Below are 25607 nucleotides of genomic sequence, written 5' to 3'. Positions count from 1 at the left end.
TCATTGACGCAACTTGACGCTTTGCGTCATGACAAATACAAGTTTTGTTTCAGAAGAAAAATTATCATTTTTTTAACGTTCTCTTTTAAAACAACATCTTTTAAATGAATACAAAAGTACTGGCATAGGTTATAATGATTACACACTATCACGCCGTTATTTAACATCGTTCTCTCTATGCTACATTGATACACGAAAATTCCTTGAGGTGACATCGGGTTAAAAGCTTCTATCTGGCGACTCAGGTTAAAGGACTTTTTTTACAACCCAAGCGTTTGAAGAGTTTAAATGATTCTCTCTGTATCGTCTTTGTTTCATCATCATATTGCATGTGCTCATGATTGTTTTTAAGAATTTATATTTTAACCTTCTCTAACAATTATTCCTATAGTTATACCTCTTGATCTCTACTGCATGGCGATTGCAAGCTCATCTCGAAAGTCTTGTTTACGCTTTCGCTGCATGATCTTTAAAGATCGTTAATAAATATTTCAATTATTTTTTCAAGATCAGCATTTCGTAAGACCCTGTTTTATATGGTATTTACTCATTGAAACAAATTGGCGTAAGAAGAAAACTGTTTTTCAGTTAATGACAAGTGTCACTTAAAAAACCAATTAGCCCTTTTATTCAAGTAAAAATATTTTCTTGATGCCATTTACCGATCTCTAAGCATAATTTGTGTGTTTTTGTATAGACTTGCGTCCAGTTATCTCAACAAGCAAAAAGTCTATTATAGTTACAATCCTAGAACTGGTCCGATTTAATTATAAAGGGAAGCCCTCAGAAAGGCTTCATTACAACAAATAAACTGCGACTTGTTAAAATCCCGTCAATAAGTGATATCAGAATTCACCTGTTAGCTTTCCAGGTATCATCAATACCCCGAAGAGGCTAATTTCGGTTGACAGCAGCTGCGATCGATAACTAAATCTCTTATCCAAGCGCTTCGGTTTTCCAATATCTGATATCGCTGGCTTTGGTACTGTGTCATAACAGTCCGAATGAACCTCAGATGCACGAAGACACAGAGGAAAGCCAAGGCTGAACGGGGGGACCAACGGAATTATTTTCTGTGATTTCTTGGGGGGATATAAAAAAAATTACACAAACAAAAGTGAAAATGTTGGCTGGGTCTTCGAATGGGACTACTACTAATGGCGCGAGAAGACCGCGAAGTCTGTACGACGAAGCAGACGACGAGAAATTGAGTTTGAAAATTGACAGTCTTTCGTCACAGAAGAGTACCCCCGGGTTTGTGTACGTGTTGACCTTTTTCTCGGCCCTCGGGGGATTCCTGTTCGGATATGACACGGGGGTAATTTCTGGAGCGATGATTCTCCTCCGGAACGAGTTCCAACTCTCGCTCGTCTGGCAAGAGTACATTGTCAGCGTCACGGTGGCCGCTGCTGCCCTTTTTGCACCGATCGGGGGCTTCCTGAATGACCGTTTGGGGAGGAGGCCCGTGATCATGGGGGCCAGTGTCGTGTTTACCGTGGGGGCCCTCTGTATGGGGATAGCCGGGGACAAGTACCTGCTCCTGGCTGGACGAATCATCGTCGGAGCCGGCATAGGTTTGTTTAATACAATTTTTTCTTGCATTTCATCTTTGCATTAGTACATGAATTTATATCCAAATATACATGGCACGTTTTGAATTTTTTACTTAAAGGGGGCAGCAAGGAATTTATAACAACAAATACATAACGCCCCTTCCCCCAAACAGATTGCATTGTCTTCAAATTCTTTTTAAATCTAATGCATTGTCTTGGTCCTTTATGCCACATATTACTTAACAATTTTACACTCTACACGCACTTTAATAGTGACCTCTATCCCTTTTGTACTGTACCAATCTTGAATGAGTTATGAGTACAATTTAAACCTTTGGCAGAGATCAGATTGATTTGGGGGCTATGCAGAGTAAGCTGTCCTGAAACAATCATTGATTTTGCTTTTCAATTGTGTAAACACAGCATTCATGTTGACAGTCAGTAGATGGAACAACGGAACTGATGTTATTATAATCTAGAAACCATTATAGTACGAAACAGCAAACCGCAAAAGTGACAGTGGCTCCATGCTATCAAAAGCATGTTTGCAATTGTTTGTATGAATTCATTGAAAGACTTTTCAATTTTGAAGAGTTCTCTTATATTTACTATTGAAAGACCTTTCAATTTTGAAGAGTTTTCTTATATTTACTATTTCCACAATTGAAACACAAAGAGAGAGAGAGAGAGAGAGAGAGAGAGAGAGAGAGAGAGAGAGAGAGAGAGAGAGAGAGAGAGAGAGAGAGAGAGAGAGAGAGAGAGGTGTCATAAAACATACATTTCTCTACCCCCGCTTTTTTATCATTAGCGCAAATGACTTTGTCTCTTTAAGATAGAAATAACTCATTTTGAAGCGTTATCTTGCAATAAATGACCACAGATGTCCAATCGATGACTGGACGTGGCCTGATAATGATGGCCCTTATGGTAAGCAATCAACACCTTTTTAAGGAAGGGTTTGCATGTATTGAACTTCTTGTGGCCATCATCTCAACCCCTGTACGTCTCTGATATATCAGTAATTGCATTACCCCCATGTAAGAATCGTTGGAGGCACGAAATCTTGTCGCAGGCAAAATTTCCCATTACTCGTAAATTACCATTTAATCAGAGATGTTTTTTGGTGAATGAAAGTCAAATGGCCCCGAACGTGGCCAGAGAGAGAGAGAGAGAGAGAGAGAGAGAGAGAGAGAGAGAGAGAGAGAGAGAGAGAGAGAGAGAGAGAGAGAGAGAGGAGTCTTTTTGGAAAAATCAGAAATCAAAAAGGTAACAAACAAACTAGTAACCTATTTCTCTGAATAGAAACACCGTGAGGCTACGGGGGCGGACTTTATTTACTTTCATCTCAATGTTGACTTAATTTCCTATTCAGTAGTTCTCGATTTCTGTTTTAATATTTATGTATTTCCCTTGTGGCTTCAGACTGCTAAAAGCAAAATCATGAATAGGCTAAAATGGATATGTTTTGCGCTTCAAACTACGTAATCAGAATGAAAATATACTGGTAGATGAGTGCTAGTGCATGTGCATGCATTGCTTTCAACTTCAAAAAGAAATACAAGAAGAAAACAAACCGTTGGGGTTTCTATACAAAATTAAAAACTGTTCCTTAATGCTAAAAAAAAAAAACCTCAACCCCATGGCGACTACTTCAAACAGAAATATCAAATGAAGAAAGCACTTGCAGCAGCATAAAGTTTTGATATCGTTACCGAAATTGAAATTGCTCAAAAGGTCGAGCTAATAAGAAATCCTGATGAAATTACTGTCATGCACATAACATTAATTCAGAGAAGTTCCTCTATCCATGTCAACAAAAAATGTTACAAAGCAGAGACCTGTTTAAAATTCAAAATTCTCTTTCAATTGTTGATTCGGTGGTTTAAAGATGTTTATCGGTATCATTTGAATTAAAAGCTCGGTTTATTTTTGCTGACGACCATTTTTTTGAAAGACATTACTACTGCTGCGGATTGAAAGTTTCGTGCCATATCATATTCATAGACGATACCTTAAAGATCCCAAATGGACCACAATTTAGCTATAAATTGATACGATTTGGCCCATTTCCTTGTCAAAAACTAGGTCTTGATGAGAAAATGAAATCTATAACTACCCCCACGCTTGCAATTGGTGAATATAGTCTGTTCGAGAAGAACATTACCCTTGAGTACCTTAACAGAAAAGAGAAGAATCCGAACTGTTGAATTATAGCAACAACCGATGTTTAACCATTAGTACACCGCGGTGTTGCATGCGGAATTATTCTACAAATGTGGTTCCTTATGCAAAACAGGTTGGTATTGCTAGGGCTAACAGACCAGAAGCGCGATGTTTCGGAGCAAGGACTCATTAATTGTCAAAGACCGGCCGCTGTAGAAAATGTTCAAGCTTCCCATTACCATATTTATTTGTTTTTCGTTTCCAGTAATCACTTGGCCTTGTCAAATCAATCTAGAACTGTGCTCATTCATTGGGACGTAGGGATATATGGTTATCAAAAGAACGCAGCAGTACTACATGATATTTTCTTTATTACACGAACGCAGTTTGTTTCTATTTCCATATGACTTCTTTTAAGAATATATATTATGCATATAAGTTTAATAGAAAAATTAGTAAGCTGGTAGCATGCTAGAAGAATTTTTTTTCCCAAAGCATGAGGCTTTAGGGGTTAAGATTATCACTGCTTTCTAGTATACACAAGATTAAGACAGAATCTTAATCTCATTACATGAATTGGAGTCTCTTTTTTGCCAAGAACAGACGTCATCCAAATTTTGCAATTTTTTGATCAGTGTCATTTTGGTGCATTAATTTTTCGTTTAAAGAAGTAACTGTTATAGTTTGGTATAAACAATACATGTACCTTCTTTCCTCAATAATTGCATACTTTGTCTTTTCACATCTTGATAAAAGAAAATCTAAGAAGTATTAATTTGTTCGAAACTCAACGATTTTCAGCGAAAAAGAACCGACATTAATGTATTTACTAAAAAAATGAAAAGATTACTGTGCTCCTTACGTCTTTTGCACTCCAAGCTTCACAGAAAATGCGTAAATCGGCCTTTGGTACGTTCTATTCTCGTCAGCAAAATCAAATTTATCATTTTTTATTCAATTAAGTGTTTTGCTGGTCGATTTCTCTTCTTCAGGATAGGAAAAAAAATCAAATAACTCGATTATACACGAGAATAAGAGCCAAGGTCTGAGTTGATATTAAAGCGCAACCTCTGTACTAAAGACCACATCTTCGAAAAACAACAACATTTCTATACACTGATAATCTTGTTTTTACCATCAGAAGGGAATGGTTGTAGTTAAAGGGCTTATAGTTTTTAAACGATTAGGATTTACTCACAAGAGACAAACTCTAAAAGTCCGATTCTGGTTCTTTGCTCTCCCAAAGCTCTTTTATCCATTAGTAAAACTCTTAGCCCTGTTATCTGTACAAACCTGACATGGAACCTATTTGTTTTGAAGTCAACGATAACCTAACTTAGCTGCAAACTGTCAGCATGGTACATTTGTGTACTTCTTATCAAAAAATGAATACTGACCGATTCACCTTTGTCCATCTAAAGCATGAGCTTTTTGTATTGGTATTACAACCGCGAATTTTTTTTTTACAGGCACAAAAAATAAAGTAAAAGGGAATGTACATGTACAAAATTTAATGCTCAAAACGTGTGACGAATTGATTTTGAACCGGGCCGGGGGGGGGGGGGGGGGGGCATGTCGCTAGTTTCAATGCTATTTGCATTCGAGGTAGAAGCCAAGAGAAGACACAATGTCCTTTAATTTTAATGATTTTTTGCGATCTGATTCACAATCCCTCCAGTTTATTACGAGAGCTCCCATTGAGCTTTGCGAAAAACTGCGGTTTTTTTTGTTCCAGTCATTCTTGTGTGTATATATATCTTTTTATATAAGACAAAATGCTTTAGATATTAATGCATCATCACTTCCATCCAAAATGAAAAGAAATAGGTTCACATATCACATGCATGCTTCCTCGAGCATTTCTACTTGACAAAAAAAAGAAGCTTGACCATGTTGACACTGCTTTGCATAAAATACGACAAATAATTTAAATAGGGGGAATAACTCCCAGATATCCCCAATATATAAATCAAAAATTAATATTCAAATATAAATCTCCACATAACATGTATGTCCTTTTTTTTAAAACTAAAAACTGTCTGACAAATGGTTTCAGAGGAATATTCAATAACTGTTTTCTAAAAAAAAGTACCAGAGTCTGAAATCCCTGTGAATATGCACGTCTACATATTAAATTCTTATCAACAAGTTTCGTACAGGTCAAACTGACTGACAGACCGATGGCCTGATTGACGTATTAAAACCACTTTACTACTCACAACTTGTGGAGAATGATAATGATAATATGCAACATTTGCCATTTGTGACCTAGAACTGTCAAATGGTGTGATCATTTACATCATAGTTTATTAACCTGAAGCTGGTGCGAATTAAAGCCAAATTACTTCTCTTTTTTATCTATCGTTCAGCTACGGCTTAAATAAAGAAATCAAGTTGATTGAAACGGCATTGCAATTCTTTGGCCTCTCCACCACATCAAACTATTGCAATGGCTTGTTGACTTCCGCTGTTGTTGGGAATACAGAGCCAGCTTTGTGCTAGATGACATTGAATATTGGGATGTCTTCCTCATCTATTTCCTCCATAATGTTCTGCGGAAATTTGCAATCGACAACCTCTTATTCGGAACTCCTTTCATCTCGTGCTGTTTGATGTATTCTTTTTCTCAGTTTCTAGGTTGCCCTGGTTCAATGCCAGTTTATTGCGATTGTGGCGTTCCAAAGCGATGTTTTTATATTAAACATTGACATCAGTGTCATCACGCGTCATCTCAAATCATAATGCTACAAGAATCTAGTTTAGATTATGATTTAATATTGTTGCTTTTTTTCTGAAGGAACTACGTTACATCAGAATTGTGAATTGCTATGCCGTATTAATTTTGCTCCAATAACTCCGATGCCTCATGTTGTATAAAAGAAAAATTCATCTTTTTTAAACATCGGTTGTTTCGACTCAATATCATATTATACATGTATCTGTAAAATTTTCTTACACTTCGCTATATTTTTTAGAGTATTGCCACCACTGCATACTGGAGGCTTATGTGTAGTGTAAAGAAGTTTGTTTAGACTTTCCGGAAACTTCAAACTTTAAGTTGCTTTTAAAGCAAAAAGTCTACAAATATTGTTTTGAACAATCGATTTAACCTTCATATAGACACACAGAGAAAACGGCGAACAACGCACGTGTAGTACTTGTAAAAAATAGTCACATTAAAGCACACTGCACTTAATTTTGTTTAAGCAACTATTACATTTTAACGGTATCTGTCATGAGGGATCTTAATAAAGTTGGAAATGGAAATGCATGTCTATTATCGAATTTTGGCAAAGTAGTAAAAGTGGACATTTAGTTAAAAGTGAAAATTATCAAATTATAGTCTTTTTATTAGAAAATCTATATCGAGAGGCCCTTCCAAACAAATTCGGAGGGAACAACATCCCCAACGTCTACATGTAATTTTAGAGAAAAACAAAATTGTTTTATATACAATATATGCGTATCGTTTATAACAAAGATAGTCATAAACAAATGCCATTCAGACTCTAATACCTACATATGCAATTATAGTACAAGTTCAGATAGTGTTTGTCTTTGGAAAAAAAAGAGTCAATCGGCTCCAAGAGGAACAAAACAATTGAACTTCTGCTGAGAAACCGAACAAAGCCATTAATATTTGACTTGTAGCGTTGATTCTGAACAACTGTGTTAAAGCAATTCGAGCAATTTGTAGAGGGCTTAACAAATCTAATGTTGGACTAGAATCTCATTACCAAACGGGGATGGGTTGACGATGGGATTGTGTAAAAAAAAAAGTGAGCTTATTAAATACCCTTCCTGATTGTGTTTCTATTCAGAGAAACCGATGCCCTAATGGGGAAACACTGCACTATGGTAATCTAGACCAGGATCAGGCGTCTCTGAAGATGTTCCTCGGTAGGGGCGTCAAAACCTGTGAATAATGAATGAACCGATGTAACAGAATAATGAAAAAGCAAGAAGGAAAAATATATCGAACACCTGAAAACCCTACACTTGTCTGCATGCGGTGGGTTTTTTTTTAATGGAAAAAAAATAAGGAGACAGGCATGTTGCGAAATTTGTTATTTTCACGCCCAGCTGCATGTAAAAATAATTGGTCTAATGAGATAGATTATGAGAGCAACACCATACATGAACATGCATATTCCTAATTTATTTGTTTTTTCTATTGAAAGACTCTAGGTTGATGACAATTAGTAGTCCTTACCTGTCCATTGTTTTTCAACTTCATCTTTACTCTATGCACTTACCGTCCGGCATCCCAATATTGTCAGTACAATTCGCTTTTATTTTTGTCCGGGGGTTGAAAAACTTGATGATATAACTGTGACCATTTAGTCTTTGATAAATTAAACTTTATGAAACTTCATCAACTTGATGAGTTTAGAATAATCATTATGGTATAGTTTTGCTATAAGTTGAGTAATTTGTCGTGTTGTAAATATTGAATTTACTGGGTGGGTGTTAATACAAAATTTACAACATAACAGTAAATTTTGTATTTACACCCACCCAGTAAATTCAAAATCTACAACATGACAAATTGACAAAAGGAAATTCAAACGGTTACAGATAAGCAGTTCTGTGAGGTCAAAGACGGACAAGATTAAGGTGTACAAATAGATTTAATATCCGACAATACTGTGTTTCTATCAATATTCGTTGAATACAAACTTTCATGGATTTCGTTGTTAAGTTGATCCACGAAATTATATTTTCATTGAAGGACACTTTCTTTAACATTTTGTATTGGTAGGGTCATCGGCCACGAATTTACGTATCCTTGAAACTGTGGTTTTCACTTTGTCCACGAAAATTGATACCCTTGAATATTAATGAAAACACAGTATCGTGATATGTCGAGACAACATGTTAAACCTAGACATGCTGTGGTTTCATCAGTATTCGTAAACACTATCTTTCGTGGATTTAGAGAAAATCGCGGTTTTAAGGATATTTTGAAATTAATTCGTGGCGACTGATACTATTTATGCAATGCTAAGATATAATTGTACTTCATTGAACATTTATTTTTGGGATCATCTCAGCAACGAAAATCCACGAAAATTGGTATTCAACGAATATTGATAAAACGACAATGTACAAAGTAATTTCTAAGGGAAAGGGATAGGATTTCCAAACAGAGTATGGTTCTGGTTTCAAGTACGAGTATCGAAAACTCATTGTAAATGTTATGTTGGATACATTTCGAATTCACCGGAGTTGTCATGTTGAAAATTTTGTACAGTAACAATATTATACGTGACAAAGAGAAGAAATGGGGACATAGAATAATTATATATTGAGGGTAATTTAAAAGCAGAATAAATATCTAAACAGCTGATTAGATCGTCTAAACAAGGAACTTTCTTTTCTCTGAGAATCGGTTGGAGGAAATATTGCGTCGATTCGATCAAATCTCATTTATTTGTAAATGAGTTTACCGAGCATCTTGGATTGTTTCTCACCACAGAACGTCGCCATATGCCTCTGTTTGCCAAGAATCACATAGCAGTCCCCAAAATCTATCGGATGCAATCTTTTTGTACTTTATTAATATTTTATCAATTGAAAGCTCTTTGAACCAAACGCGATGAATTATTGTCAATAGTTGGGGATTATTTTCGCGGATATAAAATTATCGTTGTACTGAAAGGAAACAAGATCGGGAAGGTTTTTAAACGAATATTATATATATATATATATATATATATATATATATATATATATATATATATATATATATATATATATATATATATATATATATATATATATATATATATATATATATATATATAACTAGTGACGCTAAAATATACAATGATCTAGCACTTGGTGTGGTTGGTTTGGGTAAAATTGATAAATGAAATTAAATCTACATCGAAGTCAATGTGGGGGAGGGAGTGCATGTTTTATAATAATTTTTCATTAAATACACAAAAGTTCGGTGGTTTCAATTGTATATTAATTGTTTTGGATGGCTGTGCAGAACTTAAGCTAATTGTTTAAAAGCAACCGTCAATTAGACCTTATTTAGTGTCGGTTCACCACTCGCCAGGATAATGCAGTGTTAAAATCAACTTAACAATAGCCTGTCAACAAAATTTGCTCTAAATTCACAGTTTGGGCTCTTTAAAAGCTTCAGGAATGTTTCAGACAATAAATTGCCGATTTCATTGGGAGTGATCAATGATCTCACTTTTGCAGCTTCTAGTAACTTTCATAACCATTATAATACACTATCATAAAACCCATTCAGTATTGGCATTTCATTAAGCTTTTAATGAGCTTAATCACATAATTGGGAAGTTAAAGTTCTAATATATCATTGTATAATATTTGTAAATCAAAAGGAGTACTGAATTCGCATGAATATTTTGAGTCGATGCAATAAAAAAAATAAATAGGAAAAGAGACCAAAATAAATAAGTGCATGTTTTTGTAAGAAAAATGATTTAGCCAAAACCAATAACTCGCTTTTACGTCGAATTATTTACTAAAAGCGACAAATATTTGGCGTTGCAGAAATCTAATTGACACTTGAATGCAATTGTGAACATGTTAAAACTTCCAACAAATGAAAATCAATGGCTGGAATTTGTTCTTGTCAGATGGGTGAGAAGCAGCGATCCATTAGCTTAGGAAGATGATGTTAAAATCATTATCCTATGAAATAAATGTATTTTCTTTTCTTCGTTTTACACTCTGAAAGTGTGACAGAAGAAAAACATGTTGAAAATAGTACCAAGGCGAAGAGTCTACTTGTGCTCTGATTGGTTGGCAATCGATTTTTTCTAGCATGCAGGTTCTGTCTTATCAGAAATCTGGAGAGAGAATCAAACCAAATTTATCACAAATTAAAAGCCCTGAAGGAAAAAAACAAAGTTCCGATGTAGTAGAATGATAACTTCTTTCAGTTGGTATATTGGATAAAAGTAAAATTCATATACGGAATCGGTTTTTTTTTAATCCATACCGGGTAGTTTGAGTTCAGGTGTTCCATAGTCAGTTTGGAACAAACTTGAACTTGCCTAATATTAGAATGCTTGCATAAATCCAAGTCTTCATACATTATTTAGTAATGCCATAAATTGTGGTATACTGCTCAATTTGGAAAGAATTTCAAATTATAACCAAAAAAAGTATAAATCGTTTGGTCCATATCCCAATTGCATTAAATGTGTTTATTGAATCCACATTTCTCTTTAAGGTTTGACCTCTACCACAATACCAATGTACCTTGCCGAGTGTTCTCCCGCCAATGAGCGTGGGCGCCTGGTCTCCACAAACATCGCCATGGTGGCGTGTGGGCAGTTCGTGGCCAGCGTGGTGGACGGTATATTTGGCTGGTGCCAGTATGACGTCGGATGGAGGTAAAAAAAATCTTAAAGTCTTCTTCGTTTTGACTTCTGTAACAAAAAGTTGTTATTTACATGCACGTGACCTCATTTTTCCAAAGAAGATGGGCTAAACAAAACAAAGGGGTCAACTGGCTTGCATATTTTTTTTCAAATAATAAATATTATTATAACAGAAAGGATCTTGTTTTAAATATTGGAAGGGCTAGCTTCCACGTTCGTTGCTGCGTGTCTGGGGTTTTTTTTTTTGGCTATTGTGCTTATGAACATAATATATTCCTATGAACATTAAAGGTTTGCATGGTAATGGTTATGCATGTTGTCTATATACTTCTCATGTTAATTTGAATAACATATCTATAGATGTATACTATGAATCTTCTCTTCTCTCAGACAGTTCTATTAATTTCCCCTCCCCATGCGATACTCCAATTTACCTGGCGTTGATTACCTTTTCTTACAGGTACATGCTCGGCCTGGCGGGCATCCCTTCCTTCGTTCAGTTCCTGGGATTTGTGTTCATGCCAGAGAGCCCGCGGTGGCTGATTATCAATGAGAGGGAGGAATACGCTCGCCGCGTGCTCCAGACCATGAGGGGGCACTTCGACATTGACGAAGAATTCGATAGCATCAAAAATAGCTACCTTGAAGCACGAGATGGTGAATGTAAGAAAAATATTGGTTGTGATAAATAAATTAATATATGTTTGCAATACACTGCAATAAAAATATCTGATCAAATGTAATACTGGGGATCATCATTGTTCGAGGGGGACCAATGTTCGTGGCTTTCGTGGGTAACCCTTGCCCACGAATTTACCTCCCCACGAACCTATACACAGTCATTTGTTTAAAGCTGCTTGGTCCGATTTTTTTGTAATTACAGTATCAAAATATTCTTCATACAAATCATTAATCTTAGAAAGTTATGGACTTTCTCCTATTTACACCAGCAGAATCAGTCTCCTTTCAAAGTTAGAAATATTCAAAATAAATAAAAATAATTTCTCTTTGAGCAAACGAAAAAACAAACCAAAATGCATCACGGGAATGTTTAGAAAAGGAAACCGCTTGGTTTCGTCCCTCGAATGATTGGGGTTATTCAATCCGCATGCTATTCATCGATTGTAAAGAAAACAGACTTTAGAAATATTAGCGAACAAAACGTACACATGTTTATTTGTAATTTGTCTGATCATTTCGACCTTTATTTAAAGCGATGTCAAATTCGTAATACAACTATACCCGTCTCGTCGTCAGGGGTGAAATTTAACATGAGGCGAAATAACAAGGTACCTTTTAATGTCGTTTGTTTTGTTAGCAAATTTTGGACGTATTTTTCTTCATTGAAATTTGGCATAATTGACGGGTAAAACTACTGCAATGTCTATTATTATACATATACTAAGCATAGCCATCGTTTAAAAGTGTGCATAAAATTTGATATAAAATCGGACCAAGCAGCTAAAAAAATACTCTAAAATGCTAAACAATAGATAGCACAACATATGGTCAGAGTATTCATAACACTACGCAATTCAAAACAGTGGGATATATACCACACAAGTAGACAATCCATGCATTGCAAAAAAGGGATGCAATACAATATTGTGCGATAAAATTACAATATCATAGGATACATTTCAATGGAATGTAATAAACAATTATATTTACATTTTCAACTGTCTTTGTCTGTGATAACATTACGAATCAATTTTGAACCCTAAAACCCTATAACTTCATAAAACATGAGTGACACAAAATGGGCGTGTCTTATAGCATAACCGAGAAACGGTATTGGATGCGCCGCGTAGTAATACATAGCATGTGCTACATAAGAAAATAGTGGTTTTAAAATAATGTTGTTTTAAATTGTACAAATTGGAAATAATATAAATATAAGTAATAAGGAATCATTCTTTGAATATTATGAGGTCATAATTTCCGTCGGAGCGTGGTCAAATCTATCATAAAGCCCCGTCGGGCTTTATTGGATTTGACCACGCCCCGACCGAAATTATCACCTCATAATACTCAAAGAATGATTCCTTATTCCTTAAATAATATTTATCCAACTACGTTGAAATAAATGGAATACAACATGACGAAAAATTTTAGTGGAATAAATACAGGATGCCTTGACTATATGGCTGCTTTTGCAAATAGTTTAGTCAGTGTTAGTCAGAGGTATTTGAAACTTTCTTATATGCATGTACTGGTGCTGATATGAATCAAAACCAAAACTCAGTTTACCCAAACCATTGTAAATAAACAAAGTACAAATACACTAACTGAAACATTGAGAGCGAAAACCTAACATTTTTATCTGTTCCTTCTTAATTAAGAAGTCGGTCACCGGGCTTTTTGACATTTCGAGAAATTCCCCAGTGCAATCGCATTGCAGTTAGTAATTGGCATCAAAAGTTTAACAACCTATGGTATGTCAACTCATCACCTTTAATCTCTACAAGAACTTCTCTGACGTTACACAATAAAAATTCTACGTCGTCGTTTTCAAAATTTTCAATACGTACTACTGGCAAAAAAACCCATTTACGACAGGAAGGGTTTTTTTTATCTTTAGACGCCACGTTTTCTGTTAATATATTATCTATGGGGTAATAAATCATTTTTTTAAACCACTTACTTGCACTAGTGCTAGATAATCAACACGATTTCTGTATGCGACAAATTTTTACAACTTTGAAGGAAATTTTGTTCAAATAGCGAGGAAGTCATAAGTGTCACCAACATCAACAGAGTATGCATACAACAGAAACTAAAGAGAATTTAAAAATGCATTAATATTTATGAGACTTTAAAGGATACAATTTTTTTTACAGCAGAAGTTTCAAACATACGAAACACACCATTGTGCGAGCTGTATCATACATTACACAAATACGCAGATGTTTAAGTTGACAAAATTATGAAGAGTTTCGGAACACTTCTTTTATATTTCAGCGAGGACACCCGTGTTGATCAAGATGCTTCAGACTCCGTCGGTCAGAAGAGCCTTATTTGTTGGATGTGGACTGCAACTGTTTCAGCAGCTCTCGGGAATAAATACTGTGATGTACGACAGACAATCTCTCTCTCTCTCTCTCTCTCTCTCTCTCTCTCTCTCTCAGTAACAGTTACTCTTCATACATCTATCCTCTAAATAACTTCTTTGTAAGCATGCAATAATAAAGTTAGTTTTTTTTACCGTTTCCTCAACAGTCAAATTATCGATTGTTATCAATCGTGGAGGAATTAAGATAACAGTCATTAATAAGTCTTTTTTGAAAACATGGACTATTAGAATAGGTCTTCTTCTTGACATTCTACGTGTATATAGTATAGTATACTGGTATACTGTCATGCTACTACGACGTGTTATGACACTAGTGTAAAATTTGGTCCCTCCTACACGCAGGTACTACAGTGCCACCATAATCCGGATGTCCGGTGTCCGGGGGGACGAGACCACTATCTGGCTGTCGGCATTCACCGCGGCGGTCAATTTTGTCTTTACTGTCCTGGGACTATTTCTCGTGGAGAAAATCGGCCGCAGAGCTCTGACGCTCGGAAGCCTCATAGGTATTCGTAATTACATTTAAAACAAATTACTAAAACTAATACGATATGAAAAATAAACTATTTCAATATCATATTCGAGTATCTGACCATTTCTTCTTCATTTGATTAGGAGCGATTGTAAGTTTGGCCTGGTTGGCCATAGGGTTCCAGCTTTCGGCGATGAACACTGCTCCAATCACTCTTACAGAGCCGAGTGCAGCAGGGTCGATATGTCAATCATATGTGTAAGTCTTGAAAGTGGAACGTCCCCTTAATTTTGAATCAGCATCAAAGGTGACATGATATGTGAAAAGTGAATCAATCAGATTTGTTAATAAGGTATTGACGTTTACACTTCACCAAAAGGGAATATAGTATGAGGGATCAAAAGTCACCATTTGATTGAGTTCATTCGAACCGATATCATACCATTTGTTTCAAACTTTTCTGAATGTCATCTTTGCAAGGTTAATTTATCATCATATAATGATAATACTTTTTATGGAGATTTTTGAAAAATATATTATTCAATTAGTCTTACTTATTCTAATAAAGAACTATAATGTAACAGGCACTGTTTAAAGACCAACATGTTTGTTAAAGATAATATATATGTATACCCAAGCTGCAAAATATATAATATTAATATAAAAAATATCAACAGCAATTAAGCATCAAATACTTATTAAAAAAATAATTTAACATACATCTTTATCCGTGCAATTTATGTTTGAAGAATGAAACTAGTTTAAAAAGTATTAATTTTGCATAATGCAGACACTCCGTTTTTAAATATTCTTCACAAATACATGTACATTTGTAGAGACTGCAACTCGTGTATGCGGGACCTGACCTGTGGCTACTGTTACCTGGACACAGACCACGGTCCACAGAACGGGACCTGTCTGAGGGCCAACTACGACGAACCGTTCAGGGCGGTGTCTGGCCGCTGTAACGACACCCACCTCACGGGGGATCTCACGTGGGCCTACGACTTCTGTCCCACCCAGTTTTACTGGATGCCTATGATAGGCCTTGTTGCTTACCTCATGTTTTTTGCTCCAGGTAAATGTATCCAGACAAACACACAATATTAATTTCTAGCATTAGGTTTGTTATTGACTTAGGGATTATGTCGGGTTGTTCAAAGTTCAAAGATGACATGCGAGGCCTAGCCTTTTAATGAATTTTTATAACCATAAATACACGTATATCCATATATGTAGTCAGTGGCAATCCTAGTTAGTGTTTTATTTTGTCGAAGACCTAAACTTTTTGTATGTTAATAAGTTAAAAAAGAAATACATGTATAATGAAAAAGACGTAATGTTGCCTTCTCTGACTTGCCACTTACTGACATAGAAATGTACAAAACAATCTTGTGACACGTTTTATCCAATAAATAAGATTGTATCACTTGTTCTATTCCGAAGCAAATGAAACTTCTTTGTTTTGATTTATGTTAAGTTTAATATTGCAACTCTCTCTGTTTTACATGTTGTTTAGGGATGGGACCAATGCCCTGGACTATCAATTCAGAAATCTACCCCTCCTGGGCCAGGAGTACGGGCAACGCAGCCTCAACATTTACTAACTGGACCGTAAATCTCGCCATGTCTATGTCGTTTTTAAGTTTAACACAGTCCCTTACTAGATTTGGTAGGTATTTCATTACTTAATCTATTGATTATAATTTAACACTAGTAAAATATTCCATAAGAATTATTTGACCTTTTTATACTTCTTACAAGCAGCACTAGACTAGTGATACTAGTCTGCCATTGGATAAAATATGGAAATTTTGCCAGTAAGAGATTGCAAATGTTGAAATTAGGTCCACAAAGCTTCTTTTTGTTTGACTCATTGTGTAAACGGATCATCTTTAGAGAAAATCATCAGAGGAGTGCTCGAAAGATTTCCAGAATGAATATTATTTACCAAAGAGCTAAAATCAACATGTTGCATCATAACAACGGAAAACTCATTAGATTAATTAATCAAGCAGATTATTTTCTTCTCTGCAGGTACATTCTGGTTGTACAGTGGCTTGGCATTGATTGGCCTTATCGTATTGGCGCTATTTTTACCCGAAACCAAAGGCAAGACGCTGGAGGAGGTGGAAGGACTGTTTGCCAGGCCCTGGTGTGGCACAGGGCCCAAAATAGACTACAATGTGGAAAACATTCAGTACGTTCATATACGTGGCCTGAACAGGGACGGCCGCGAGTCCGAGATTGATTCCCCGGATTGAGCACAATCGGCCGATATTTACGTCGCATTAACCAATGAGGAATAAAATCTGATATCTTTATTGATGTGATCAGAAGGGCTACTTGCAATCGACAGTAAACAATCAAACAGAACTCCAAGACCGCGTTGATTGTATTCTGTAGACTTGATGGCGACCGTCCTTCATGAGATGACGTTCGTTATTTAGGAAATTAAATTTACACAAATATCTATTTTTTTTTTAGCATGACTCGAAGTCTTGGACATAATAGATTATTTTAAAAATGTTCAATTGTAGAAATAAGACATGTGAGGGAATATGTATGAAATTAAGGATGGAATGAAATTATATCAAATTTGGTTGTTTCCTTTATTAAAAAAGGAAGTGAGAATAATAATTATATTTTTCCTAATTGTTGAAAATAAATACTATGAATGTTTCAACGCTAACGAGGAAAAAATAAGAAATTTCTTCTATATTTTTTTCCTGGATCGAAGCTGATAGCCTTCATTTTCTTCCTTCTCCCCATTTGGAGCGGGAATTTCCGGATTAAAATTAGATGTGACGCTATGAAAACTGTCTTGACTCCCGGGGGCCTCTAATTTACAATCACAGCCGTCGAGGAATAGATCGCACTGGATCCCTACAGACACGGCACTAATCCGCTCAGTCTCGACTCCAGTGCTTCTGACGGCAGTTTCCGTCTGAGTCTCACGAGAAGATCGCAAAACAAATGAATCTCTACATTTGCATTTCATGTCATTTGTACAAGAGGATGACATTTGATGGGACGATTCCATGTCCACCGTGATTTGTGGGGCTGTTAGGGTTACATCCGTCTGTCGTTCTTCTAATATATCACTATTCCTTGGCGACTCGTAGTTAGCAACAGTAGTACTACAAATATCAGCATCTGTTTTTTCCTTGAAAGACGTTGAACTTAGAGATCTTGGTCGCACTGGTGTTTTTTCAAGGCTGCTTTTGAAAACAGTCTGCACTTTGGTCTTTGTTCTTTCATCACATGGATTCACAAATGATTCTGCGTTCTCGCATGGATTATCACGTGAGTCCAACACTTGATCCGAATCTTGGCAGCCTTTGACGTATATTTCTAGCTTGGCCGCGACTGCTTTTAGAACTGACAAGGCATCGTATTCATTTTCGATGAAGTTCTCCAATTTAATGGCCTAAAAAAAATAAAACAATCTTTACAGTAATATTGTCGCATCAAGTTTTTTTTATGCCGTTCAACAACCAAAAAAAATAATAATAAAGATGAAAATAAAATTATTTTTAACGGTAACATGCCTATAAACTATTGTGATTGTGTTTTTAATTTTAGTTACAGATGACTAAATGACATGTCAATAGACAGGCATTTATTTGTCCAGCAAACAATTTTGTATCTATAACTTAACTTTTAAATCTTTCCTATTTAAAGGAAATCTCTCTCTCTCTCTCTCTCTCTCTCTCTCTCTCTCTCTCTCTCTCTGCGATAAGAGCCTTATTTGGTACTAAAGAAATCCACGACCATAAACTTAGGCCTTGCTTCATCAGTCATGTTCTACTCATGATAGACATTGTTTACGACGTTATGACGGACTGTCTATCATTGTTACATTACAAACTTGTGGACCGTCCAAACCGCCAGAGAATCTAATCAAAGAGCATGGGAGAGTGACCGAGTGCTGGCTGCTGTGTCTGTTATAAATCAACATGTCAGTATCCCACTACATATTGGATTGTCTGTTGACCGAGTTAAGACGTCGGCAGACAACATGAGAAAATGAGTAAATCGCACAACAATGATAAATATGGTAAAGAATGTGTGCTGTGTTCTTAGATAAAGGTCGCATATGCTATGTTTATATTTCTATAATTGGAAACAAAGAAATTTTGGTCCAAATGGGATATATGGTAAATTAATTGGTGTGTAGACCTAGATATTATTGTAATTAAGGTTCTCGTAATGTATTTCTGCTAAGACGTTGCGAAAGAAGAAATAAGAAAATAATAAATATGGTAAACAATGGATTGTATTTTTGTTCCAATGTCACTAATATATTTCTTCTCGGTATTACAAAGGGAGAAATGGCTATCATGGTAATTATAAATATGGTAAACAATATATTGGTTTCTCAATCAAAGGGCACGAGCTGCATTACTGTTATGTATTACAAAAGCAGAAATGACTGAATAACAAATAACGGAAACAATATGCTCATATCATAATTATCAAAATGTCGTATGCTACATTTTTTCTTTCTTAGTGTTAAAGCAGCGCTAGTTATACGTAGCTAATGAATACAATACATAATTATACGAGGAAATGTACATATAATATGAAGAAACATTAAAACAAACGCGCGACAAGTCTAACCTAATGTACACGTATATTACATACCTTGTCGTTTTCCTTTAAAACGGATTCAAAACTGTCGCTGATGTCGTTCAATTTCTTCAACTGGATGTACTGTTCCTAAGAGATTGTCAGTTATAATTATTTATAGGAAACCACAATTACATATTAATAAAAAGTATCTTACTTTCTCTTTTCGATTTAAAGTAATTAAAAGGTGTTAGACCTAAGCATATTAAATTAAACACATCTATTATTAATTAGTCCGTATATCGTAAAGAGCGAAAAGACACTCTAACATAAATAAATGTGTAATCGCGAATCACATAACAAATGTGATACTATAGTGAGAACTTTATTGGATTTATTTCATCTTTCATCTAATACAATGTAGGTGCTTTAATATCAATTAAATTCATGCTAGATTTCTCTCTCTCTCTCTCTCTCTCTCTCTCTTTCTCTCTCTCTCTCTCTCTCTCTCCCCTATATATTGTGTACCTCGTCCTCCTTTTCGTTTCGTGTCTGGCTGTAATACACACTAAGCTCCCATTCCTTTACCTGTCTCTCTCTGTCTCTGTCTGTCTGTCTGTCTGTCTGTCTGTCTGTCTGTCTGTCTGTCTCTCTCTCTCTCTCTCTCTCTCTCTCTCTCTCTCTCTCTCTCTCTCTCTCTCTCTCTCTCTCTCCTATATATTATGTACCTCGTCCTCCTTTTCGTTTCGTGTCTGGCTGTAATACACACTAAGCTCCCATTCCTTTACCTGTCTCTCTCTGTCTCTCTCTGTCTCTGTCTGTCTGTCTGTCTGTCTGTCTGTCTGTCTGTCTGTCTCTCTCTCTCTCTCTCTCTCTCCTATATATTATGTACCTCGTCCTCCTTTTCGTTTCGTGTCTGGCTGTAATACACACTAAGCGCTCTCTCTCTCTCTCTCTCTCTCTCTCTCTCTCTCCTATATATTATGTACCTCGTCCTCCTTTTCGTTTCGTGTCTGGCTGTAATACACACTAAGCTCCCATTCCTTCACCTGGTCGTCTTCCAACTGATTCATCTGCAAAAGGAAATTAAGACATGCAACACGGGTATTCTCCATTCATCTTCATTATATTTCTGTTATGATAAGAAGAGAAAATTTTAAGGTGATAACTCACTTCTGCCAGAATTTCCACAATTTCTGTTTCCGATGGATGAGTTTTTCTTTCTGAAATGCTTTGAAAATAATCTTTAGATTAGAAATCAGAACCTCATCACACTTTCATGTAATTTCATGAAAAATACAAAACGCTTATATTTTGTACGTACATGTATATATAAGTGATTCAAATACCGGTAATATTCATGCAAGTTTATTTTCATGCGAAAATCGTGCAAAAAAAAACTCAAATGAAAAGCTCTTCGCGCAAAAAAGCATGCAAACATGTTTGTATGATATTTGTGACATTTTCGCCGGTTCTATTTTTCGCTTGGTATATGTGATTTTGTTATCTTCATGTATAATAATAGTTGGTTTTACATGTTTTAATTTTTCTAGCAATGTGTATACATGTACTTTTAATATACCTCTGGTCGGCTTGACAGTGGTCCTCCTCCGCGGTTTTGTCAAGCACCATTGTGTTGTCGGGGACTTGGCTGTCACATGTCGGAGACAGCGCATCTGTTACTGACAAATTCGTTTCATCTACATCCTGACTTATATTTAGTTTTCTCGGAGGCTGGGGCATTGCTCGACTTAATTGCTTCATTTCTTCGGCTGGATTTCCTATTGGTGAAATCACCAGTTCATCTGTTTTACAAACGGGATAATCCGTGACATCCATCTGACATGGAAATGCATGTATTTCTTTTTCCACGGGTTTTCCTGTGGGAGTAAATTTCATAGGATTCCCTATGGGAGAGATCTCTACCTCCATTGGTTTGCCTCCCTCGGTGACTAGTTTTGTAGGTTTCCTAGCGATATTCAATGGCGTGCTTGTGATTAATAAACTCATCTCGTCTCTGTTGTGTATATCATGTTTGTTCACTTCAAAACTGTTGTCTGGAGACTGCTCCCCATCTCTGTTACTTTCAGCAGGGTCGGGGATCTTTACTAAGGGTATGCTTCTCATGTACTCGTCTCTCGCTTTCAGTGTTCCTTGATTTTTCGGGGTACAGAAAATATACCTCTCTTTATTTGACATTTCTCGGATTTTTGGGCGGAAATCGTCGGAAGACGATGAAAAAGTTTGCTTTCCTTTATCTTCCCGATTGCCCAATGGAATCTTATAATTTTCGTGGTAACACAGACGGTCAGAAGTTTTCGAATTTTTCTGCTTTAGGGGTTGGGATTTTGGACTCATTATAAAGGAATTATTTTCTCTAGATCTGAACTGGGGTTCATTTATCCAAAAATTGGAATTAGAAAGTTTATTTCTCGCAATATTTGACGAAAAATCTTCGCCACAAAGTCGTTCCTCTGTCTTTCCCAAGAGCTTCGAATCATCAAATAGCGAGCGCTTTGAATGAAAAAAGCATCCTTCACGACCGTTTTCCACCAGCTTTCTTTTACTTGATCTATTATGTTCAACAGGGGTTTCAAAGAAAGGATTCCCGCAAAAATTCTGACGATAAAAGTCCCTATTCCTGCCAGTTGTATTTTCTTGATGCGTGTATTCATCGACTCTCGCTGGTTCGTGTGTTCGACTATGCGTCAAGGGAGATAAGACCGATGGATCATTCCGTTTTCGATATTCCTCCCCGGTGTCCGGAAATTCGCTTTTTAGGTACTTAACAACTGGCGTCGGTTGAAAATCTTCGGATATAAATGGGTTTTCTTGATAGTTCGTGAAACGTTTGTGTATGTCGGAGTTTATTGAGGAATCTTTAGCAACATTGATTTTCCTTTCCGTCTCTTCAACCTTCAAGTAAAAATAATTGCATTAAAGAAAACGTTTTCTCTCTCTCTCTCTCTCTCTCTCTCTCCATGAACTATATTAAGACCATATTTAGCTCTTTCTTGACTCAAACTCAAATTTGCGGTAGGAAGGGGTGTTGTTTTAATTTTTAATGTTAAAAATGGAATGTAATGGCCAATTTTAAAGCCGTTTCAGTGACTGTCAAAATATTCTTTTAAAGATTCACTGGTAAACAAAAATAATTGCTGATATTAAACATACATTCAAATGCTATTTATTTCATATGAAATGGAAACGTCATACTAGTAGTTATAGCCTAAGGCATGCTGTTGAAACCTCTGAAAGGCTGTCAATATGGTTGTAGAAAGATGTTCAATAGTCGACATGCATGTTTACTTACTTTTGAGCTGTTTAAAATCTGTTCCAGAGTCAAGTGTTTCCTTTCAGATAACGCCATCTTAGCACTGGTGTCTCTATAATAAAAAAATCATTTTTCAAAATACTATCATAAATATACAATTACATGTATATTAGCATTTTTATTTTCATTTTTAAGTATTACATACATTACAATACATACAATGGGTATTTCCCGTGGCTAGGTTATTGTTACAATGTATCATATCAAACGGATATCTGTAATTATCTTTTGATAACTTTTCATACACGACATACTATCCATTTACATGATAAATTTGCAACAAATAGTTTTTAACTTTATTGCATTATTAACTAAATTGTATTTTTGCACAAAATGTTTATAAATTCGACTTTTAAACCACTTCATTATAGTGACTATAAACTACTTAAAAGATCAAAACAATTCTTATGATGGGGATTAGGTGTTATATAAAAACCTTGTCATACTGAGGTAAATTAATAGAAGTTCAATGCATGATTGTTTAAATTCAATGCCTTAAATTGGAATGCATATTAATTTTAATATCAATAAACTGTTGTTCACATACTTAGTATATCATAGTAATACCCCTTTCTTTTTACATGTGTTATGTTAATTTCAATGAAACTGGACTGAAAGCCTTACCTTTGATATCTGGGTTCCATAAAAAGAAGTTTTGATGGTGTAGTTAAGGGGGGAGAGGATCCTAGTTTTGAGTGGTGAAGAAGACAGGAACCTCTCGGCTTGTCTAACTGTACTTTTCTGACAGGGCGCACATTTTCTTTTGGTGCTAAAAAAAACAGCATATCAGTTGTTTTATTTCAATCAAACATATCAAATAAAAGAGTTTTGATTCAAAATTGAAACATGAATTCAATTTTAAATTTAAAAAAAAATCAAATTCTGTGAATCTGCAGAAAATTTTCTACCTGGAGTTCAAGTAGATTATATGCATACCCAAGAGAGATTCCAGGCATTATGTTTCTATCACTATATTACGTTATTATATTAATATGTTTACTATAGAACATGTTGATGTACTGGGGGTGTATTCGTTTAGTCAATTGGAGAGCTGCAAGAATAATCCTAATTTGCTCGTTTGCAGTACGGAGATCTCCAGTAGATGTCCATTGCCTACTTTCCAAATAGCAGGTAGACGCTGGAGACATCCTGGACCAGTTCTGGAGGTAGCAAATAAATACCCCCCCCCCCCTCGTTACAGGGGTATACAAAGCAAAAATGGAGCAGTAAAGAGCTCACATGCTAATGTACTTACAAATGAACTCATTTAAAATCGAATCTGCAAGAACAAATATTAAACATAAACAATTTTTATACATGTTCCAGCACTCAGAAATTTCTTTATTCTGCAGTGTATGCCAGTAGATTTAAACTTGCATCCTGAGTCCTTAAAAATAAAAATTGGTGCCTTAAAAAAACCATTTTTTTTTCTAGAATAGCTTTTCAAATTCCATCCCTGTGTACATCTATGATTTGCAGGTTTTTGTCTGGATACATCAACATATCTGTTGGAAGCCCCCCCCCCCCCCCCCCCCCCCCCCAATAAAAAGATAGAATGATTCATAATACAGTTTACACGCAACGTTTGTCAAAAAATTCCTTACATTATCTCAATAAAATGTTACATACTAGTAATTCTCTATTTTATACGGTGGTTTACTAATTTACTGTGTACCCGGTATGTTCAATTAAAAAATTATTAAATATATTTTTCCAAATAATATCATGTAGGCTAGCCATGTTGCAGATAATGCTTTATATAAGATTGAGACACTGATCTAGAGTTTTGGTATAAAATTCAGTTGCAAATCTGGAGTTTTTATTATCATTTCCCTATAATATTTTGTCATTTGCAAAAAAAATACTTACACAACATTTCTGTTGAGTGCATTTGTTCAAGAAGACAAAATCCTTTTATATCTTGACTCACAACACTTTTTCTATCCAAAGGAGTCTGTAAGCCATTATTATACTGTAACAGTTCATTTCTTTTCAGAAGTCTTTTTCTTTCAAAAAATTGCTGTAAATATACAGTGAAAACAGGTAAAAATGACAATAAGTACAGATAACTGATCAAAAAATACATTATACTTGTACATTTACACTCAGGTGCCAAAAGTGTCAATTTTTTTTCTTTTCACTATATTTCATTGAAAACCAACTTTTTTCAAAGACTCATTTAAAAATAACTCCTTGACCCATTTTAAAAAGACTTGGATTGATAAATTCAAAATTTCTCTCACTTTTTTGGGCATCATATTTAATTATTTTTCCCACCTTCAGTTCTTGAGATTTGATGTTTACATTCCAAAGTAAGATTTTTTGGCTCTAATATTGCAAAGGATATATAGAAGAGAACTTGAAAAATATCTTCGTGTTAATTGTGTTTGAAATATGAAATTTTGCATATGAGTTGTCAAAAAACTATTCAATTGTAATGTCAAAAAGTGCAAATTTAATCAATAAAAATTTCTTCAAAATTTGATAAAAATTAACATAAAAAACTTTTAAACATAAGCTTTGTTTTTAATGAAATATATAGGGAAAAAAGAAAAGTTGACATACTTTTGGCACGTTAGTGTAGTCAGTAGTAAATTTTAAAAAAAATTCATTGTCATCCCACCACCTTCCCACGCTGCAGATATGTAGCCCTGGTTTGGTTGTCCATCAAAACTTAGATCGATTGGAGCTGCAGATCTGCAGCCGAACCCCCCCCCCCCCCTTCCCCAAGCACAGCACGACGCGACGTCGGTGACACACAGACACTGTAATTAAAAAAAAAAGTCAGTGCTCTGTTACATTGGCAGTAACAAATTTAATTTTCATATGTATCACAATACCTTTTGAATCTTTTTATCACCGTGGTGCTTTAAACGACTTCGAGCTCCTCCCATCCAGTTCATGTTGACACTGAAATATGCAGACGACGGGTGTTTACTATGAAGCGGAAGAGCTCTTTAGTTTCAAAGGTCGTTTTAGTATCTGACTCACGTGACTTATCTTTTTGACAGGACAGACGAAAATCAATAGAACAGTGGATGGAGATGATGAAGGATTGAAGCAGAATGTT

General features: G+C 35.5%; 2 protein-coding genes across 4 annotated transcripts; one reads left to right on the top strand and one right to left on the bottom strand.

Annotated features, from left to right (window-relative positions):
* The first annotated feature begins 949 nt into the window (after positions 1–949).
* On the top strand, positions 950–17104 carry LOC105335981 (proton myo-inositol cotransporter). The gene is made up of 9 exons (XM_011440134.4): positions 950–1574; positions 10936–11098; positions 11547–11749; positions 14048–14159; positions 14502–14665; positions 14775–14889; positions 15468–15709; positions 16151–16303; positions 16669–17104. Exons 1-9 carry the CDS (start codon positions 1124–1126, stop codon positions 16893–16895), a joined length of 1830 nt encoding a protein of 609 aa, XP_011438436.3. The 5' UTR covers positions 950–1123; the 3' UTR covers positions 16896–17104.
* On the bottom strand, positions 16154–25554 carry LOC105335982 (uncharacterized). 3 transcript variants are annotated; one of them, XM_066082083.1, is made up of 10 exons: positions 25378–25554; positions 24407–24557; positions 23538–23588; positions 23162–23306; positions 22517–22589; positions 20786–22119; positions 20377–20434; positions 20193–20276; positions 19279–19353; positions 16154–18061 (listed from the first exon to the last, which is right to left on the bottom strand). In XM_066082083.1, exons 1-10 carry the CDS (start codon positions 25438–25440, stop codon positions 17348–17350), a joined length of 2748 nt encoding a protein of 915 aa, XP_065938155.1. In that variant the 5' UTR covers positions 25441–25554; the 3' UTR covers positions 16154–17347. The 3 variants fall into 3 exon arrangements, with proteins under 3 accessions (XP_065938155.1, XP_034307249.2, XP_034307250.2); XM_034451358.2 differs by lacking the exon at positions 23538–23588; XM_034451359.2 differs by lacking the exons at positions 23538–23588; positions 24407–24557 and having other exon boundaries at positions 25378–25485.
* Positions 25555–25607: the final 53 nt, after the last annotated feature.

Source organism: Magallana gigas, chromosome 4 (assembly GCF_963853765.1).
Source record: "Magallana gigas chromosome 4, xbMagGiga1.1, whole genome shotgun sequence".
Lineage (NCBI taxonomy): Eukaryota > Metazoa > Mollusca > Bivalvia > Ostreida > Ostreidae > Magallana > Magallana gigas.
This window is presented reverse-complemented; position numbering and strand designations above follow the sequence as displayed.

Coding starts and splice junctions, on each gene's coding strand:
- LOC105335981 (XM_011440134.4), top strand. CDS start 1,124: ATGTTGGCTGGGTCTTCGAATGGGACTACTACTAATGGCGCGAGAAGA. Junction 14,890..15,467: donor TCGATATGTCAATCATATGT/GTAAGTCTTGAA, acceptor GTACATTTGTAG/AGACTGCAACTCGTGTATGC. Junction 15,710..16,150: donor CCTCATGTTTTTTGCTCCAG/GTAAATGTATCC, acceptor CATGTTGTTTAG/GGATGGGACCAATGCCCTGG.
- LOC105335982 (XM_066082083.1), bottom strand. CDS start 25,440: ATGAACTGGATGGGAGGAGCTCGAAGTCGTTTAAAGCACCACGGTGAT. Junction 24,558..25,377: donor GTGATAAAAAGATTCAAAAG/GTATTGTGATAC, acceptor GTATATTTACAG/CAATTTTTTGAAAGAAAAAG. Junction 20,435..20,785: donor CACTGTCAAGCCGACCAGAG/GTATATTAAAAG, acceptor TTATTTTCAAAG/CATTTCAGAAAGAAAAACTC.